General features: G+C 37.7%; 1 protein-coding gene across 1 annotated transcript in view; it reads right to left on the reverse strand.

Moving 5' to 3' along the window:
* Positions 1–22,451, reverse strand: part of DCC (DCC netrin 1 receptor) — a 1,045,570-nt gene that overhangs the window by 39,416 nt on the left and 983,703 nt on the right. Inside the window, exons 23-24 of the mRNA XM_081802524.1 lie at positions 18,706–18,932; positions 14,984–15,100 (exon numbers count right to left, since the gene is read on the reverse strand). Of these exons, the coding sequence (XP_081658650.1) occupies positions 14,984–15,100; positions 18,706–18,932 (344 nt within the window). The remainder of the gene's footprint in view (positions 1–14,983; positions 15,101–18,705; positions 18,933–22,451) is intronic.

Raw genomic sequence — 22,451 nt, forward strand, 5'->3', positions numbered from 1 at the left:
GGTTGTGGAGAAAGGGGAACCCCTCTTACACTGTTGGTGGGAATGCAAGTTGGTACAGTCACTTTGGAAAACAGTGTGGAGGTTCCTCAAAAAATTAAAAATAGAGCTACCTTATGACCCAGCAATTGCACTCCTGGGTATTTACCCCAAAGACACAGATGTCGTGAAAAGAAGGGCCATATGCACCCCAATGTTCATAGCAGCAATGTCCGCAATAGCCAAACTGTGGAAAGAGCCGAGATGCCCTTCAACAGATGAATGGATAAAGAAGATGTGGTCCATATATACAATGGAATATTACTCAGCCATGAGAAAGGATGAATACCCAACTTTTACATCAACATGGATGGGACTGGAGGAGATTATGCTAAGTGAAATAAGTCAAGCAGAGAAAGTCAATTATCATATGGTTTCACTTATTTGTGGAACATAAGGAATAGTCATGGAGGACATTAGGAGAAGGAAGGGAAAAATGAAGGGGGGGGCAATCAGAGGGAGAGAGGAACTATGAGAGACTATGGACTCTGAGAAACAAACTGAGGGTTTCAGAGGGGCGGGGGATGGGGGGATGGGTTAGCCCAGTGATGGGTATTAAGGAGGGCACGTACTGCATGGAGCACTGGGTGTTATACGAAAACAATGAATCATGGAACACTATATCAAAAACTAATGATGTACTGTATGGTGACTAACATAACATAATTAAATTAAATTAAATTAAAAAAAAATACTAATTGTAATGTTAACTCAACTCTGAAGAAAAAAACCCAGCAGTTAAACCTAAACTTATGCTCACATAAGTTTATAATAATACACAAATAATTTCAGTTTATAAAAATATTATATTGCAAAGAAATAAGATAGATGATCAATAAAAGACATAAAGACAGATGACATTTGTATATTATTCTGTTGGGAGAGTGAATTGTAGGTACTAGCTCAAGGAGAAATGTGTAAATTCTTCTCAGTTAAAAAGAAGCTTCCTCATGTATTTTGTAAATGGATGATGGTGGATATCAAATTGCCATGGTATTTCTATGCATTTGGATTTATTTAAAAGAGTGGTATACCAAAGAAATTACATCCTTCACGGACATTTATAACAAACTGTTTTAGATGTTAAATTAAAAAATGTTTGAGTGCTACAAAGTTTTCTAAATTATTTTTGGGAAGAATTGAATGAAAATTTGAGAATAAGAGATATATAACACAATATCCTATAAAGATATTTACAAAGAGTAAATTGTGGATAAACAAACACATGAACAGACTCCAGAAAAAGGAAAAGAAAAAAGATGACAGGGAAAATTGTAAAAAGAATCAGAGATTCAAGGCAGATATCAGCTAAAATGATTCTAAATTCCTTAAAGAAAGAGGTTGTAATTTTGTAGTCTTTGTATCTCTCATAGTACAGTGATAGAGATACTTTATATTTTTCAAGTGAGTTAGTAAGTAGGATTTTCTAGAAGTAATATTTAGAAATCTGTCATTTTAATCCACTGGAGACTATTTAAGTGGTTTGATGTATTATTTAGTTTCCTGGGGTGTACAGTTACTATAGTAATAATAGTATTAATAATGGACTTGAACACATTTTGTAAATAAGAGCCATATGATAACATAACGTCTATATTCAGGAAACTTAAACTCTCAGTCTCCCAGGCAGTCAATTTAATGATTTCACCCATCTTATTGATCAAATGGGATCACTGCATAGTCATTAATGTTGATTGCCAGATTGTAAAGCTGTCTCTGTGTTGATAATTTTCACCCATAAATAAATGTGACAACCATAGTTTCCCTAGATATAGAAGGCACCCAACTCCACAAATTGCGCACATTTCCTTACCAATAGTATTATGTGAACTTAACCAATATTTTATAATACATTCAGAAAAAGAATTTCATAAATATATCCTGGAATGGAGAAACATAAAATAATTTGGCAAGTCACAGAATATAAAATCAGAGAACTAAGAGAACCCAAGAGACTAAATTTATATTCCAGTTCCAAGTCTTTCATTACTGAAGAAAGGAATTTTCCTTTCTAAGTTTTGCATTTTCACTACTGACCTGGGTACAAATGGCTCGCAAATAATAAAAGTTCTTTAAAAAATAAAAAATCCATTGTATGTTTCTGCATCTCAACAATTCCCATTGTTCTATTCCCTGGCATGAAATAGAATAGTTTGTTTTCCAAAGCTTTGGTTTTGAAGTATTTTGATTCATGATTCATTTCTAAAAGGGCACAGAAGTCTACACGTACTTCGAAGACAGTTGTTGCAGAAATAATCATTCTAAAGTAAGTTGGATACAATACTATGTATTGAAATGCTGTTTGGTATTTTTCTCCCACATGTCAGGGTTGAGAGCCAGAAACACACACACACACACACACACAGAGAAACACACACACACACACATACACATTCTTTCTCTCCCTGTCCCTCACACTACTGTTCAAAGCATTCACTGCACTGCTATGTTTATGTAAAACAACTCAGAAACCGGTATCATTAAGAATTTTCAATAAATCTCTGCTGTGTGGCCAAATATGACAAGAAATCTGCTCTGACACAGCTTGCTGACAATTGAATTTATATCTCACACTGATGCACAAAGATTTTTCAAGTAGAAATTCCCTCACCAAATTACTTAGCTCTTTGAACAGAACATATTGATATTCGAAAGCTTTTACAACGTTCTTAAAAATGTTGGCACTAAATGCAACCTATAGGAAATCTAAAGTAGAGATTTTTTTTTTAAGCTACAATTTTAAGAAATAAAACCCTCTGTAGGTATTTCTCAACATGGTACTTGACAGAGTCGAGAGATGTGTTGAAGAGGAGGGGTAGAAAAATAAGAACAAAGATAAAATTTTGAAGTGAAAAGAATTTAAGTGAAATGATTTCTCATTCTGCCTCTCCTTACCACGTCTTTTCTGCAATGACCTACATATCATCTGGACTCTTTGGAAATTTAGTGTCTATTGCCCTTGTTAAATATTTTCGTCTCCTTCACAGTTTCAGGTGTTCTTTGACAAGTACTTGTCATGGAATATCCACGAACTCCACCAATATCCTCATAGTCCCCTCAGAAAACGTATGAATATTCACAAATATGTGTTCTGTCATTATTCTCTACAGCGTGGCAAAAAGCCCAAGCACTGAGGTCAAACTGCCTGGGTTCATGATCTAGTTCTGGCTCTTGGTAGTGAGTACATGTTACAGCCAGTATCTGAGATGCCTCCAATAGAGTCCCAATGCATGGTATTCACATCCTGGTGGCTTCCCTGACACATTTCGCCGGGATTGGTCTGATTACCAATGGAATGCAGCACAAATGCAGAAGAAATTCCACTTCCAAAACCAGGTTAACAAAGAAGACGTACAAATGGCCAACAGACACATGAAAAAATGCTCAATATCACTTGGCATCAGGGACATAAATCAAAACCACAAGGACATACCACAATGAGATATCACCTCACATCAGTCAGAATGGCTAAAATTAACAACTCAAGAAACAACAGATGTCGGTGAGGATGCGGAGAAAGGGGAACCCTCTTACACTTTGGTGGGAATGCAAACTGGTGCAGCCACTCTGGAAAACACTATGGAGGTTCCTCAAAAAGTTAAAAATAGAACTATCTTACGAGCCAGCAATTGCACTACTAAGTATTTATCCAAAGGATACAAACATAGTGATCCGAAGGGGCACCTGCACCCCAATGTTCATACCAGTAATGTCCACAATAGCCAAAATATGGAAAGAGCCCAGATGGCCATCGACACATGAATGGATAGAGAAGATGTGGTGTATATGTACAATGGAGTATTACTCGGCCATCAAAAAGAATAAAATCTTGTCATTTGCAATGACATGGATAGAACTGGAGGATATTATGCTAAGTGAAATAAGTCAGTCAGAGAAAGACAAATACCATAGGATTTTACTCCTATGTGGAATTTAAGAAACAAAACAGATGAACATAGGGGAAGGGAAGGAAAAGTAAGATGAAAGCAGAGAGGGAGGCAAACCATAAGAGACTCTTAATTATAGGAAACAAACTGAGGGTGGCAGGAGGGGAGGTAGGTGGGGTGATGGGGTAATTGGGTGATGGGCATTAAGGAGGGCACTTGAAGTAATGAGCACTGGGTAGGTGGGGTGATGAGGTAACTGGGTGATGGGCATTAAGGAGGGCACTTGAAGTAATGAGCTCATTGTGTTATATGCAACTGATGAATCACTAAATTCTACCTCTGAAACTAATAATACAGTCTGTGTTAATTAAATTGAATTTAAATTAAAAAGTTAAAAAAACAAAAAAACCCTTTGTTCCCTGAACAATGCTATTTTTATATGAAAGCATTCATTAAAATTGGTCTTCTGATGTGAAATAAAAGACATAAAAAGATAAAGGTTGTCCTCTCTCACTGTTTTATTTTTATTTTTTAAAAGATTTTATTTATTTACTTGTCGGAGAGAGAGAGGACAAGCAGGGGGAGGAGAAGAGGGAGAAGCAGGCTCCCCGCTGAGCAGGGAGCCCGATGTGGGGCTTGATCCCAGGACCCTGGCTCATGACCTGAGGCAAAGGCAGACATTTAACTGACTGAGCCACTCAGGCGTCCCTCTGTCCCACTCTTTTAGATCACTCATCCTGGGAGGAGCCAGGAGTCATGTCTCCAGACATAACGGAAGGGGTTGAGAAAATGAGTGATTGTTTTACGTTGCTACGTTTTGGAGGTAATGTGTTATGCAGTAATAGATAACTATGCGTTAACCCGAGCAAGTTATTTAAGGTCATTGTTTCTTAGTTTTCTCATTGTAAAGTGGAGATGGTAATAGTACCAATGTTATGGTATGGCTGTGAGGATTGAAGAGATTATCCATAGAGAAGTATAATAGAGTGGAGGGTCAGGAGTCAGCCCTTCAAAAATGCTGCTTATTGTTATCAATCTGCAGGGATCCAACAGATCCTAAGATTGAGCCAAATGTCATATAACAGGGAAATGCTGTTTAAAATACCCCTTTTACAGGTATATTATCTTAATCATGGTGATGGTTTCATGTGTATATGCATATGTCCAAACTTATCAAATTGTATACATTAAATATGTACAGTTTTGTATACACCAATTATACCTCAAAAAATCTGTTAAAAATAAACCAAATTTTAGGGGCACCTGGGTGGTGCTGTCGGTTAAGCTCTTGGTTTCGATTCACGTAATGATCTCAGGGCGGCAAGATTGAGCCCCGTGTCAGCCTCAGCGTGGAGTCTGCTTGGGATTCTCTCTCCCTCTTCATCTGTTTCCCCCCCCCCAAATAAATAAATCTTTTATAAAAACCCAAAATTTAAAATATGACCACTTAAAAGATAAACCGAATATTTTACCAAGATGCTGAAAATTATTCTCATTGTCAAAAATGTATACTTCTATAAAAAAACAAAAACATCCTGTCTTACATTCAAGAAAAGAGTTCAATACATTAAGATAGAGGTAACTAAATGGTAGGGTTTTTTTTTTTCAAGATTTTGTTTATTTATTTGAGAGAGAGAGAACATGAACACGGGAGGGGCAGAAGGAGAGGGAGAAGCAGACTCCCCACCACTGAGCAAGAAGCCTGACTCAGGGCTCGATCCCAGGATCTGGGATCATGACCTGAGCCAAAGGCAGACACTTAACCGACTGAGCCACCCAGGCACCCCTAAATGGTAGGTTTTAACTCAAATTTGAAACTGAGGGAAATATAACACTAAGATTTTTGAGATTAGATAGGAAAATTCTTCCCCTGGCAGAGGAAAATAACTGGAATTATGATTATAAAACAAAATCTAGGTTCAGATTTTTGTTCTGTCCTTTATGAGCTAAGGGAAGGCCTCGTTTATTTAGACCTAGCCAGCCTGAAGATGAGGTTTGATGTGGAGGTGACCGGACCACTACCCACCATAGGGTAACTATGAAGATGTACTGAGATCAGATGGAGGACACTGTCAGCAGGAGACTTGAAAACTCATACAGCCTCCTACAGCCTTGTTCACTTCTGTCTGACCCTTCTCAACTGAGATTTTCTCAAACGAGACATGGCTGTGAAGTCTGGATAGTCAACATCTGAGTGTACATTTTGACACCATGAGCATCAGACAGAAGATGAGACCACAGGAAAGGGAACCTCTGATCTGGGTCCAAATGAATCATTTGAGATGAGCTTGAGTCACCACACCTCCCTTTTCTGCAGATCAGTGACTTTCTCAAGACACAGTGAGAATATCTGCCTTAGTCTTTTACAAGTTACCCTGGACTGCCCAAAAGACTTACTCAGATGAGAAAAGTCTTGGAATAAAAGATGGTGTGTTTTGTTGTACAGATATCTAAGACATTAGGAATTAAAAAAGAATTAGGTGACACAAATCTTAAAAAGCAAGGGATTCTTATTTTTCATATTGCTCTAGGAAACCTTTCCAAAAGCTATGCTTGTATTCCTTTTGTACTCCATCATCCAAAATTCTTTATCTTCACCAATTCTTCATCAGAAGCATTCTTGATTATTTCTATATCTCTGATAAACCACTTTTTTGCCTTGCAAAATCCTCCCTAAAAACACATTGCATATTCCCCAGAGTACCTTTTTGAGCTTAAAAGCCATATCTTGACCTTGTCTGCACAATCCTACTGACCTGCTGATTTTGATAATCCAGTGGAATTACCAATCAATTAATTTTATTTAACAAGTCATTTGCTTATGGAACTACCAAGAAACAACCTCTGGGTTTTCAACTCTCATTCATCAACAACTGTGCCATTTACACAGCACTGTGGGAGATACAGAGGTACATAAAAAATACTACCTCCTGCAGAAGCTCACAGTAAGAGGAAGAATGAAGTACACCATTCAAGACTCAAAGAACAAAAACTGGTCTTAATAATGTAATGATCAAATTATTATTTGGAGTTACAAACATATTAGACAATGACATCATTTCTAATGCAAATTTAAGTGAGCTTTTAACTTTCTCTTTCTTGCCACTGCTCCCATAGTTCCGAATAGTTGAAAATTTGTATGTGTTGGTGTTTACAATGGAACTAGAAGAGTTGTTAGCACTCATTACTCCTAAGAAAAGCACTCTTGGTCAGATGTGGGCATTCACAGGGGCTGCAGGGTGATGGAATGAATGCCCAGTTCTAAAACCTGTTAAGCAGGGACCAGTCTTAGGATACTGGCTTCTTACACCATGAATGCAAGTTTCACACAAGGATTGTGACTTAGAATCAAATGTTTCAGAGGTTAGAATTATCCTCATATCTGGGTACAAGATGGCCTTCTGGTAGCACAGTGCCTCAAGCCAACAGAACTCTAGTTTTTAAAATCTGCTTTTTCTCATGCAGCTTTATTTCACTTCTCAATAGCTTCTCCAATCCATTGTTTGAGTTCTGCAATCAAGTGACTAAAGCAGATGGTGGGAATGGGGGAAAAAAAGAGTTGGCTTTCACAGTAAATGTTCTAGAAAGCCCCAAACCAGTAGTCATAAGCAGTTCCTAAGCTATCACAAAAGCAAAACTATATGCCTTCCTTTGCCTCAGTCTTTTTACTACATGCTTCAGGCCACTTTTTTTGAGACTTCTTTTTTCCTTTAAAAGCTGATACTGTATTTTTTCCCCTCAAAGATGTACAGGGAAACAGAAAAAAAAAATGAAATTCAAGAGAATTCTGCCTAACAAACTTTCACACGTTAAATTATCAGAATTTTTTTTAACTCATGTGATCTTAAAAGTCATCTGCTTCAATCTAAATTCTTCCTAGTTCTGATTCCCCTCCTCTCCTCCAGCATTTTCCAGAAGAAAACCCTGGTCGAAAATGGAAAGGGGATCCAAGGTCAAACAAATACTTATGTTCCATCAAGTAATAAATTACTAGAAATAAATGTAAGTAAATCTACCTCTTTCCAGGAATGGCTCTCACCCAAAGAAGTTGCTCACCCAAGATTACACCCCATTTCTTGCGGGGGGCAGCCTGCATCAAAATCTAGACAAGACTGGAGACAAAGTCCAGAACTCTCCTTTGGGACAACTCTGAAGGACAATCCATCACCAGAAGAACCTGTGGGGTCAGCTGAAGCCCCCATTAAACTACACCACCAGTTCCATTTCTCCCTCCTCCCAATCCTGCATCACTTACCCTCACAGGTGTTATTCCAGAAAGCACTTGCTAATAAATTGCCTGTATTTGAAATTCTGTCTCAGAGTCTGATTCCTGGAAACCCATCATCTGACCCTTATATACCCTTTACAAATTCAGGAAAGTTATACTTGATGCTCCTGATTTCTTATAAGTAATTTCATTTGTAGTATAATTCTTTGGCCATTGTAAAAATTGTCAGCCTTTGCCACCATTTTACAACAAAGCACACTGAATCAGAAAATCAAAATACCTGGGTTCTCTTGCCTGTGTTCTGAGCTGGTATGTTTCTCACAAGCATTAGCTTACTTAGCTGTGAAATGTGTTCAGGAGTAAGGAGCCACATACGTCACATCATGTTTTCAACCAATAAGTTGACAAATCTTAGACAAATAAACAGATTTTTGCACTCCAATGAAATTAAATACATTTCCCCATGGATTTGAAAAAATGAAAATGCACTTCAGATAGTCTATATTTGATCTGCTAAGTTACATTTTATAGGGCATGATGAGAAATGTCAAGGAAGAGAGGAAAAATCGTCTTACAAAACTAATGATTCTTAAGTGGAACAGCAAACATCTTCATACAGGTGACTAGAAATCAGCATGGCGCTGTGATGTGGTTTATAGAAGACTCGCTAGATAAGACTTGATAAATCTAAGTAACTGCAAGTGGGGCCATCAGAAAATGTATCTACTATTCTGCATGAAATCATTGCTCTGTCAAGATAGAGATCTACAATTTGTTCAGCAGAGCTATCTGAGGCCTATCAATCATGTCAGTTGCAAAGAGCTTATTTTATTTATCAGAAAGCTAAAGAATTTATTTTAAAATCAACTTTGATTATATGTTGAAGTCATTTCTTTTCGTTAGATAGAGTTTTACCAACACAGAGTTTGGAGATGACAAAGAATATAATGTGATGAAGTTATTTCAAAAGATATATTTTCTATCAACTCTTCCTTTCTTATTGAAGTTTTATTTAAGTATAATATATGTATTGAAAACATGGAATATCCAAAGTAGTGCTTAGGGATTTTCCAAAGTGAAATGCCTTGTAACCATACCCAGGGCATGAAATAGAACATTACCCAGTTTCCCCATGTTCTCTTCTGGTCACTAATCACCTCCCATCAAGAGTAACTCCTCTTCAGAATTCTAACCCCATAGATTATTTTGCCTGTTTTTGAATTTTACATAAGTTGAATCACACAGATGTTATGTTTCTGTCTTATAACCTTTTATATGCAAGATTCTCCTTATCGTTTTTGACATTTTAGTTCGTTAATTTTCACTGCTGCATGGCATTCCACTGTGTGAATATGTTACAATGTAATAAAGATATGATATGATGAGAAGGACTGCCACACATATTCTTGTATGTGTCTTTTGGTGAACATATTATGTATTTCTGCTGGGTATATACCCAAGAGCAAAATAGGTATAAGAATGGGATTGCTGGGTCACAAAATCCTTACACATTTTGTAAAACTATTTAACTGTTTAAAATAATGTACCCATAATATAATTTTAAAATAAAAACAAAATTAATTGCTGGTCATTTTAGGGCCCCCATTCATATAGAGTAAGACTCTAGGAATAAGGAAAGGTTTGTTGTTTTAGGCAACAAAATAGAGCAACTCTGAGCTCCAGGTGACAACATAAGGCAGCACAATGTGGTGGCCAGATTAAGCACAGGTTTGGGGTTCATACTCTCAGAACCTTAGTTTGCATGTTTGTAAACTGGAGATGCTATTGTCAAAAAAATATCTTTTAAAAAAAGGATACATATAATACAAGGCATTCAAGGCATCTTCATCCTTGAAAAAGCAGTATACCATAGAAGTTCAGAGGTTGCCCAGGTTATCTCCTGGAGTGAGTCAGTAAGCTGTTTGAATCTTTGTTTGCTGTCTGCAAAATCAGGATAATCTCACCACATGATAATATTATGAGGATTTAATGAAATAGTAATTAGCAAGTTACTTAGCAAGTGAATAATATTCAGAAATTCTCAATATTTGTTAGATTTCATTTCATTTTTCCTTCTTCCTAAGCTCATTAGTGCCTTTCCTATTTAATGAAAACAATTTTAACTGCCCTTAATATATCATAAAATCCTATTAGAAGATATTCAACTATAACTGATTAAAAAAAAGTTCCCTAAACTGTTGTGTTACAAATACAAGGCATTCATATAATGCATATACTTATTCATTCAGTCATTTGACAGATATTTAGCAAGCACCAATTTTGTGCTAGTATTGAGCTATACAATGTATGAATGTGAAGATGAATTAGATACATTCCCTCCCTATCGTGAAGTAATTCACAACCTGTTAGAAGAGGGAAGATTTCGACTTGAATACCGAAGCAAAAGAGGCAGCACTATGTGTAATTAATGCCACAAAAGCAGTAGAAAGAAATGCTATTCAAACATGAGAAAGGAAGCCATCATTTCTGGATACAACATTCAGAAGAGAAAGAATTTATGAGAGCATCACTTTGAAAGTGATGCATACAACTTTGTTAGGTACAGATAGCCACTGAGTCATTCCAAAAGGAGAGCAATGTTCAGAGGGAAAAACAAAGAAGGGGCAATTATATTTATGGATTGGCAATTAGTCTAGCTTGGCAGGAGTCTCGGATATATCTATATATCTTTCTATATCTATCTATCTATCTATCTATCTATCTATCTATCTATCTATCTATCTCTATATGATCAAAGAGTATGGAAGAGGCTAGAAGGGGCTAAGACTCATTGTGATGCTGTTTTGACAGTTCAGGTGTGAAGTCATAAAGAAGAGAATTAACATATGACTCTGGGGAATAGGAAGGTAGCCAGGGATTGAAAAGATATTGTGGGAGAAAAATCAAATCAACAAGATATGGGAACTTACTGGATAAGGAAGTTATAGATGGAACATAAAGGTCCACAGAGGATTTTTTTTTTTTTAATTTGAGTATAGTTGACACATGAAGCACAATGATTTTTTAAGAAGAAAGCTATAGAAGATTGGCACACACAGAACTTCGTTACAAGAGGAAAGTGGTTGGAGGGGAAAAGAGAGGCAGCTTAGAGTACAGTGACTCTCCATGTAGTAAAAGGAATGAAAGAAGGACAATGGCTTCACAGAGTAGTGCAGCAGGGAGCTTACTGATTAGGAGCTCAGAACTCTGAAGCCAGACCTTCTGAGTCCAAATTCTGCTTCTGCCACTGAGTTGCTGTATGACTAAAAGCTAGGTACTTAAACTCTCCAAGCCTCAGTTCCTTTATTAGTGAAACAGGCATAAAAATTATATCTAACCCATGAGTTGAACAGTTGGAATTCATTATAAATTCCATAACAATTTTTGTACTTATTGGAGTAAGACTGAGAGCTCTATTAGAGCGTGGAGGAAACATGACATCTAGTAAAGTAGAAAGAAGTAGCCGTTAATTCATTCACCTAAGTGGTCTCCCCTGGAGCTTGTCAATTGCACCAGGCTCTGTTCTGAGCATTGAGGATATGAGATGATCAAAGAGGCAGAATCTCTACCCTTATAGAGATTACAATATGGGGAACACATAATAAATAAGCAAGTACAAAAAATGAAAGCAGGATGGTCATTCACCTTGCTAAAGAAAAATGAAGCAGAACAAACAGAGCAGAGAGTGACCAAAAATGCTGTGTTAGACAATAGTCAGGGAAGACCCGTGATGGTGGCCATTGAATGCAGACTTGAATGAAATTAAGAAAAAGCCATGTAATTATCTACGAAAAGAAATTCCAGGGAAAGGAAACAGCAAGTGAAAAGTCCTTGAGTTTAGATATGTGTTACTTTTTTTTTTTTTTTAAGATTTTATTTATTTATTTGACAGAGACACAGCGAGAGAGGGAACACAAGCAGGGGGAGTGGAAGAGGGAGAAGCAGGCTTCCTGCAGAGCAGGGAGCCTGATGCGGAGCTTGATCCCAGGACCCTGGGATCATGACCTGAACTGAAGGCAGACACTTAATGACTGAGCCACCCAGGCACCCCTGGATGTGTGTTATTATCCAAAGAACAGAGAGGAAGGCTATGAGGCTGAAATGGATTAGAGTAGTAGCAGGAGATGAAGTGAGAGATGTGTCCAGAGGTTTTATCACAGGAGGCCTTGTAGGACATGGTAAAATCATGGATTTTGTTCTGCATATGATGGGAAATCAAGAGGAGTGACATGATCTAATGTACACATTGAAAGACTGCTCTGTAGATAACTTACCATAGGAGAAAGAGCTAAGAGATTAATTATGAGCTTAGAGCTACAGTCTATAATCTGAAATAGTTGACGGTGGCATAGTTTAGGACAGCAGTAGAGATGGGAAGTAGTTGGCTTTGGGACAGTTATTGTAAGCAAGAACTATAGGATTGATGAAAGACTGAATTTGGGATGTGATGAAATTTGGATAAAAGAGCATGAAATTAGAGTTTTGAACAAGAGTAAATGGATGAACTGTGATACCATTTATTGAAAAAGGGGAAACAGTAGGAGGGTCGAGTTTGGAGTGGGGGGGAGGGAATTATGAAAAGCAGGATTTCCATTCTGAACATAGCTGACTTGCCTATTACACACCCATATGGAGAAATTGAGTCAATGGTTGATATGAAAGTTGATATGGATTCTGATAAGAGATCAAGTTAGAGATAAAATTTGGGATTTATCAACATTTAGATGGCATTAGGCCATCAGAACCAGATGACATCATCAAAAGAGCGAGATAGGCAGAAGAGAGAAGGCTGAAGACTGAGCCCTGGGGCACTCTCTGACTCAGATTGGGAGTAAGAGGAGGAATAAGTAAAAGATACTGAGAAGGAGCAGCCAGTAGGATAGGAAGAAAACCAGGAGCATTTATTATGTCATAACCCAAGTGAAAAAAAAGTGTTTCAGTAAAAAAAAAAAAAAAAAAAAGTGAGATGCTATGTCAAATTTTGCTGAGCATCTGAAAATTGATGATTTATTTTGATAATGCAGAGATTACTCATTTCACCTTGCAACTGTGGTTTTAAGTGGAGAGAAACTGAAAATCTCATTAAAACTAATAAGGAAGATTACAAAGATTATAAAGAGGAAAATGTGGGTATAAACACATTTTAAAAGAGTTTTTCAGGAAGGGAGAGGGATGAGCTTTTGCTGGAGGGGAAAGTGGTATCCAATGAGGGTGTTTTGAAACAAGAGTTGTGACAGAATACTTGAATGCATATTGGAGTTATCCATGAAGGAGAAAAATGGATGATTTTTCCCCAGGAAAGGGAAGAGGTCCTCTGATGGATGAGAAGGCTTCAGATAGGAGCACAAACACATCAACTAGATTTGATGGAAGAATAAAGATACCATTTCTCAGTGCTTCCCTCTTCTTGGTAATATCGTAAGCCAGATTATCAGCTGAGGATGGGGAAAGAAGAGAGATCTGGGGAGTCTGAGAAGTTAGAATAGATGTAAGACATTCATCTTATAAACTGAAACAACGACTGACGAGAGAAATGAGTGGCATTTCCAAAAACAAGACTGCTTGCCTTGGATTTATGGTCATTAATGCCCAGCAAGCAAGTCATGTGTTTTTCTCTGGATAAAATCAGCTGTTAGGGTACATGGTGAGAGCTGGTAGTGGAGCTGATTTAATCAGGGTTGAGTTTTTTTTCTGGTGAGTATGATGGGGTAGGAGGACCAGGGGAGATGAGGGTGTTTGCAAGGGACTGAGGATAATAAATGACTATGAATTCTCAGTTGAGTTTGGAGGTGAATGAGGACATGAGGCAGGTGAGGGACTATGGGAAGGTGGCAGAGTTAACGGGTTGGAGGTCTTGGTGGGATTGAAGAATTGTTGGCAAGGAGGCAATAAAATAAGTGACCAGGAAAGTAACAGAGTATAGAAAAAGGGGTGATAGAAACTGAGGCTTGTAGGGGTTACAATGATTGCTTTTTTTAAATTTTATTTATTTATTTATTTATTTTAAAGATTTTTATTTATTTATTTGAGAGAAAATGAGAGAGAGAGAGAGCACATGAGAGGGGGGAGGGTCAGAGGGAGAAGCAGACTCCCTGCTGAGCAGGGAGCCTGATGCGGGACTTGATCCCGGGACTCCAGGATCATGACCTGAGCCGAAGGCAGTCGCCTAACCAACTGAGCCACCCAGGCGCCCCAACAATGATTGCTTTAATGGGTGATTGGAATTGATGAACTGAGGTGGGACGGAGCAAATATCATTGCAGGTACCTTAAAGTAACTAACAGTCTAGGACATTGGATGAATTACCTGCATGGATATTATAATTATCAAGATTAATCATAGAGGTAATTGGAAAGGAAGTGATCCCCAGGTGTGCTAATATCTTCAGTTAATGTGGGAATATGACAGAAAACTTCAAGAAGAGGGTAGTAAGTGGATATCTGTTAACACTTGCTTCAAGGGTGCTAGATTATTTAAATCTGGAAATTAGACCTATTAAAAAATCACACGCAAAAAACTATGAAAATGTGATCATTAGAATAAGACCAATAATAGTGACAGAAGTTTCAGCTCTTCAATTCATATTTTTTATAATTCCTTAAATATGTAGTCATCTGTTTTGTAACAGAGAGACCACTGGATTGCACACAACAAATACAATAAGTAAAAATTTGACTTGAAATTATAAACGATATGGTTTTAGTCATTCTTCATTTTGTCCAGCTGCCCAGAAAATTCAGAGAAATCTCTAAATATTTTTGATAATTTGATACAGAAAAGATGAAAACAGAAAACACTTCATTTCTTCCTTGTGGTACCAATCTTTACCCACCAGGATTGTTGGACTGGGCATCCATAGGAATCATAAGCTTGGCCCGAGTGGCTCGACGTGCAGCCAGTGACCTTTCCAGAGTGGACATGGAGCTCCCTGCTTCTTCAGTGTCTTGACCTACAAGAAAAACAATATTCCTGAGAGACACACCTTCTTCAATGATGAAATATTTTACATAATTTTTAGCTAGGCACACCGATGCTTTTTTCATTTTATTGAGTTTTTAAATAATTATATCTACTTTTCTGGTTACCCAATCAATATAATATAGTCTCACTGCACAAACATTAGTAAAATTTAGCATAACCCCGTTACTCAGAAAGAACCATTATTTATATTTTGTTCTTTACAAGGTTTGCCTATGTGTTCATATGTGAAAGTGAGAAAGTATACATATTTTGTACTTAAGTGACATTTACCATACATACTATTTTGTTACCTTCTTAGGAAAATACTATGAACATCTTTTTCTGTCAAGTCAGTTTTATAATATGTATTTATTTATTTAAAACCACTCATATTTCTATATTCATGAGCACCACCCATTTTATTTATTTTATTTTATTTTATTTTTTTAAGTACACTATATGCCCAGTGTGGGACTTGAACTCACGACTCCAAGATCAAGAGTCACATGTTCTACTGACTGAGCCAGCCAGGTGCCCCAGTTTTATCATCTTTAACAGTTCCATAAATGTCCTGTTGTATGAATTTACTACAATTTAATCAACTATTACTTAAGGCCCAAAGGCATTATATCTTATTATAAAAACACAGGAAATGAACTATATTTTTCAAAAGTAAGGCTAGGTCTATTTATATAAATTTATTATGATTCCATAAAATACCACACTGAAGAGTCATCAAAAATAATAAAAAACAATGATATGTGTAGATTTAAAATGTTAACAAAAATATATGTTGAGAACAATAAAACTGAAGTTCTGAAGAGTATCATATATGCCCATTTGTGTAATATACATATAAAAGCATATTGTGTATATACACATTTCTGTGTGTGCATACATATATAAACATATATGTGTATATAATACATGTATATATGGGTTATATATTTGTATACAATATATAATATATATGTGTGTTTATATATCTGTATAAATGTGTGTGCATATATATCTGTATAGAAAGGTTACACACAAAATTCTCAACATTGCCTTCCTTTTGTGAAAAGGATAAGGAATTTGGGGATGGTGAAAAGGCAAACATACTTTTAATTCCTTTGGGTATTATTTTTCACAACTTTTTGTACTATATTCTTTCTTTTAAAATTACATACATGTATTCTTTTTTTGGTTAAAATAGTAGTTAATAAAATTCAAAATTTAAAATAATGCTGTGGGAAATTTCTACACAGCCAAGATAATGACAACTGCCTAGATCTGAATCTCTCCACACATCCTCCAAAAAACTATACAGACCATATAAGACAATAAAACTCTGCAAATTATACCCCTACAGCACAACTAAAAGAGAGAACACAACAAACTTTGAATCTTCCAAAAGTACAGAAGTAAATAATATTTTCCAGTCAAGCTATGACTCAAGTTGCTGCCATAAAGTCTTTGTGGGAAGTTGAATATTTGAGAAAACTATACAAAAGAGACAAGAGGGGAATAAGCCTCCTAAGACTGACCTAAAATCATCCACAAAAGGAGAAAGTCTACCCCAAATGTAAAAATATTTTTAAAGTTTCCTAGTAGACCAGAGCACTTAAGAGTATACTATTCATTGACATGGAGTTTTGTTCTTTTAACCAGGAGAGTATAGAGAATGCTTGATATAATGTAAAATATAGTCAGCAGAATTTTGAGTGCTACTTTCCTTTTACTATAGAGTTGGCAAGTAGGTCCTCAAATAAAAACAGAGAGGCACAAGTATCCTCTCATTCTAAAGAAAATAGCCATTGTTTGGAGTTAAGCTTCTCCCAGGACTTATTAAATGATCAGAAGTAGTCTGGCTGCCTCCAAATGTCATTTTAGTGTATAAAAGATAAAGGGAAATGTAAAGAAGGAGAAACCCTAGCAATAATTGGTAAAACCTCCTGAGGGCTGAGAGGCAATTCTATCCCCTTCAGTGGGAGGCAGAACTATGCTATCTTCCTGATGCCCTCTAGGAACCAAAACAGTCAGAATAAGCGTCTGTAAAACATGGAGGTTCCTGCAAAAGAGATCTGCCTTTCATTCATTCTCCAGGTATTAGTCTGCTCAGGCAGCAGGCTTGCTGGTCTACCCTGTGTCTATTTAAACAGAGGAAGAAGTTATTAAAGAGAGCAAGACTGAAAGAAGACCAGGACTGGAGTATAAGCTCTTGCTCTCTCATCATTTGACCTGGCAAAGATGTGGAAACTTCTTCTGGGTCAAGTGAGCATTTGGAAAGTTGCTCAAGCTTGAGTCATCTTCCTGGAATTCACTCAAGTGCAGCTGACCCACCAAAGGACAGTGAGGTTGACATAGCTGTTCCTGGTAGGAGTGGGTTAAGCCTTGACTTGATACCTAACATCATGTAATTGGCCAGTAGAAGAATCTCACAGGGTCTCATAAAGAACTCATACTTGTGTTTCACAAAAGCCCAAGAATTTGGATGTCACATGAAGACAGCCCCTGTACACAAAAAGCAATGCCAAACTTCAAACTATCCTTTCTCCCCTCCCTCCCTGCCTCTCTCCTCTTCATCTTCCCTCCCCATACTCCTATATAGCCAGGAAGAACAGACAAGCAGGGGGAATAAGTAAAGGGGTTTCTGAAACAGACTGTGCCCCTCCTTCTGCCCCACCTCCCCCACTCCATTTCCCTCCAAGGTGCTGGAAGCTTTAAACAACACATTATGACCCAAGTCCTCAGAGCCAAAAGTCTAGCTGGCCATAAGGGAAGGAGAAACTTTAATTTAAATTTCAGATTGCAGTTTTTAATAGAACTAGAATGCAGTTTAACAACTGAAAATAATGGAAAAGTTAGGGAATCTGCTTGAGATATTATTTAAGAGCTAGAAAAAGAATACTCATTAAATTTTACATTTAAAAAAAATTTCTGTTTTCAACAGAAAATGAAATATCTTACAACAACTTTCTAGATTTCTTAGTTATTCCTGCACATGGATTGTTCTGTACCTATTCATCAAAGAGTAGGCTTTTTTCTTCTGATCACTTGTATATCAACAGAGCCTGCACATAGACTCCACCAAACCAGGCTAGTGATCATATGTGATTGCACAGGGATAAAAGTTGATCTTCACAGTAATCAAGGCTGAAGTAACAGAAGAGTCAATGTGTTCATACGTCATGTGTCCCTAATGTGATTTTTTTAATGCAAGAAATTGAGAGCAAATTTAAAATCAACTTACAATGATCCATAGACATAAGGAATTAAAAAATGTAAAACAGCTTCAAATTTTATTTGACAAAGCTTTCGTTCAAAATTTAACAAAAAGTAATAAACTCATTTGGCTTTCACATTTCGTATTTCCCAAATGTACCACCTGTTACCGCTTAGAAGTTTTAAGAAGCATTGCAACTAAAAAAGGCAGGTAATAGGATGATGGAAAAGAAACTAGTTAATCAACCAAATTTACATCAGATTATTTTAACTATTGGTAAATGACCTGCAGATTGAAGGGAAGGATGCCTCCATCAAAGAGGGAGTGGAAAACTCCCCTGTGGGGTTCAGAATGGGGGGTTTGGATGCCCAAGAGGAGAGAGTTACCTGAATGAGAGGTGCTTTTGCTTCCCAGTTGGGTTTCTGACTGGCTGTGGCTGACTGGTGTGAGGTCTTGGCAACTTTGGATGGGAGAGTCCCTTCCTGTGGGGTCAGTGCCCGATGGCTTCTCGATATTTTTCATCTCCATTTCTTCATGATGTATCCAAAGGTCAGGGGGCCTGAGGTCCTTCTGGCTGCCCTTCCTCTTGCCAACACTGTGGGTGGCCCGCTTCCTATGGAACAAAAAATTAGAAGGCGGTAGTGAGTACCTTTATTCAATGGTCTTTCCTCTCTTTTCTCAGTCAATTCAGGGAAGGATACAAGTGTATCAAGGATACAAGAGTGCTCCCAGGAGGAAACCTATGAAATCCAAGAATTGGCAGGCGTGTCTTGGCTGCCTTTCCTCCCCTCCCCTGGAGCTTCACCACATTATAGGAGCAGTGGTGCTGAATCCCCAAGGCCTAGGCTGCCTGCCAGAGAGTGCCCGACTCTAGCTTCACCAGCTACAAATTTTCACACAAGGTGACAATGGGTTAGATGGAGCCATATGCCAATCTTTGGAGCCAGTCGTAAGGTACTTGACTGCAACATCTGTTTAGGAGATAAATGAAGGAGTTGCTTTGAAAGGGCAAAAGAAATAAAAAGGCCAGAATTTGTGCCAGCCAAGACTGGGGTTTAGAAGAAAGTCCATAGCTCAGCTGTATAAGTTAATGTGCTATTTAAAGACAAAAGGCGGCATGAGGACATTCTAAGGAGAATAAAGCACTTGTGCTTTGGAGTCACTAAGTATCTGGATGCAAACACAGTAAGACCCATCCTTTGAAGAGAGAAGAACACAGTTTAGAAGTAGGCTTCAAATATCTCTTATTTTCCTCTGTAAGAATTTAACAACCATAAATTCATTTTTCAGTGGTAGTCTCTTTTGGGGGCTAGTGAGATTCATATGTTCCCTGCAGGCTAAGTAAAGTAGCATGATATTCCTGCCCACTGTTCTCTATAGTAAGGGTCAGTAAACTATGGCCTGTAGACCAAATCTGCCCACGGCCTGATTTTGTAAATAAAATTTTATTGGAATCCTACTGAGCTCCTTTATTTTCACACTGCAGTGTGTTGAGTAGTTGTAACAAAGACCATGTGTCCCTCATGTCTCACAAAGCCTCAAATATTTACTATTTGCCCCTTTTCAGAAAGTTTCCAACCTCTGCTTTACAGTTCTCTGTTTTTTTGTTTTTTTCAAAAGAATTTATTTATTTATTTTAGACAGAGAGAGAGCAAGCATGAGCGGGGTTCGGGAGGGGGGTGGGGCAGAGAGAGAAGCAGGCTCCTGGCTGAGCGGGGAGCCCAGTGTGGTGCTCGATCCCAGGACCCTGGGATCATGACCTGAGCTGAAGGCGGACGCTTAACCACTGGGATCATGACCTGAGCCAAAGGCAGACGCTTAACCAACAGAGCCACCCAAGCACCCCAACAGTTCTCCATTTTTAAAAATCTCCACTGTAGCTTCTGTTTTTTTTTTAAGGTAATAATGTCTCTCCTACAACAGAATTCAGATAGTTAAAATCTAACCTCTGATAGAACCCCAGAGAAGTAACTCCCTCTTAGTTCCTCACTTGCAACGAATGGCTTATAAGGATTAACTGTTTTCATGGTTGCTAAATGGTTCAAACAAACCACTTCAGTGAAAACTCTTTGTAACCTGTACAAGGCGACTGCTTTATTTTCCAATGCTGAAAAGGACCTTTATGCATATGAGGCAATTAATGAATGTTTAGTGGTGTGACTTGTTTTTTGTTATTGTTGTTGTTTTGTTTTACATCTTTTGGTCTTTTTTGAAGGATGCTGATAGGGAGAGGAGACAAAGAATGCCAGACTTAATATTTATCGAGTAGTTTAGCAGAGAAACAATGCAGTATTTTCTGTTCTAATGTTTTTCCTACAACTACCTACATTTTGCTGATTTCCTGGCAGCAGTCCCACACTGACTCTAGACAATGGTCTATAATAACCCTTAGATCATTTTCTTGTGTCTAAGATAATAACTCTCTGCTAACCATCCGTTCCCTGAATTCATTTCCTTCTACTTCACCTGCCCACAGGAAACAATCTGCAAGTCACACACAGCTCTTTATGTAATCTACTCCTGGTAACTTCTTAGAACAATTTAATGTCATTTTAGAACTTGGAGATTTCACCCTGTTATCTTTCTAACAAATCAAAATGCTAAATAACTTTTTAATCCCAGTGCCTACAAGGCTGCATACAGAGAAGTACCAGTTCTGACATCCAGGATAAGACAGTCAACCTTTACATAATAACTCAATATTTAAATATCCTGTGGGGGAAAATGTGTCAAATAATCTTTGAAACTAAAAATAAATTATGAATTCTGGTTTCCTCTCATTTACACACATGACTCATTCATTCATTCATTCATTCATTCACCAGCCCCCATAACCTCAGTATGCCAAGCTTCCCCAGAAGTATTTTATTAAAAAAAAAAAAATCCCAAACCTGACTGAGGTAGAGCCTTTTTATATGTTGTGATTTATAACCTCCACCTGGGAAAAAATTATCATTCCTGATAAAATGCATACACATTTTTCGATGGATTTTAGTCAGATCAAGACCTTTTCTGAGAAGCTACTCATCCACTCAGCTGTCTTTTATTTTCTCTATAATGTGTCTTCTCAAGAGAGAAATCTTTGACCTTGGAGAGGCCTCCCTTCCCTGCTGGTGGCAGCCCAGCCGCCCATGCAGCAGGTTTGTAATAAAACTGACATCTGCTCATAACTAAATTGCCTGAAATTTGTCTTAAAACCTGCAGGAACATTGTCATCCCAGCCTTCTGTCCATCTGCTGGTTCTCTGACATAATGACTGCTGCCCATTGTGGCCCCCTAGCTCCTCTGTCTCACCACTGGAATCTTCAAAATTTGTATGCAGATGAACCTAATGCAATGGATCCTGAAGTATGGTCCCAGTATCAGCATCACCTGGAAATCTGCTGGAAATGCACGTTGAGATCAGAAACTTGCAGGTGTGGGGGGGATGTTGCGAGAGGGCGAGGCCCAGAAATCTGTGTTTTAACAGCCCTCAGGGATATCACATGCACCTAAAGTTTGAGAAACACTGTTTAAGTGAATTTGGTTTTGTTTTTATTTTAAATTTAGTTTTTGTATTCGATATAGAACATGTCACATGTTCATCCCTCCTAGATGCATGCATCTTTTCTCACAGGTACCAGGTAATCTTTCGGTTTCCAAACACAGCTGTAGGATGGGAGGGTCTCTTCCTACCCCATGAATTCTTGAATAAAGGTTCTCTGTTCACAGCATAATCAAGTGCTGGTGGTTTTTGTTCTCGCTGTCCATCTCTATCTCTCTCCCTATTTCTCTCTCTCCCTCTCTCTCTCTTATCTATCTCACCATACTTTTGCCCAGAATGCCTTTACAATCTTATTTACTTACAAACTACTTACTCTTAAAAGATTTTCTTCAAGCTTCTCTTCTTTAGGAATCCTTCTTGACCATGTAAGTCAGTGTAATCTTAGCATATCTAACTCATATTCCTTGTCTATCTTTAACACTCATCTTGCATTGAGTACTGTCTGTCTTACTGAGCTGGCCAGGTGCTCCCAGTGTTTGAATTGGTTTCCTCATGATACTGGAGCAAATTCTGTTTCTTTCTCTTGTCCAACATCATCCATTGTTTTACAACATTAATTCATGTATTTACTCAGTGAACATTTACAGA

The sequence above is a fragment of the Leptonychotes weddellii genome, chromosome 13, assembly GCF_054177405.1.
Source record: "Leptonychotes weddellii isolate Sample4059 chromosome 13, ASM5417740v2, whole genome shotgun sequence".
Taxonomy (NCBI): domain Eukaryota; kingdom Metazoa; phylum Chordata; class Mammalia; order Carnivora; family Phocidae; genus Leptonychotes; species Leptonychotes weddellii.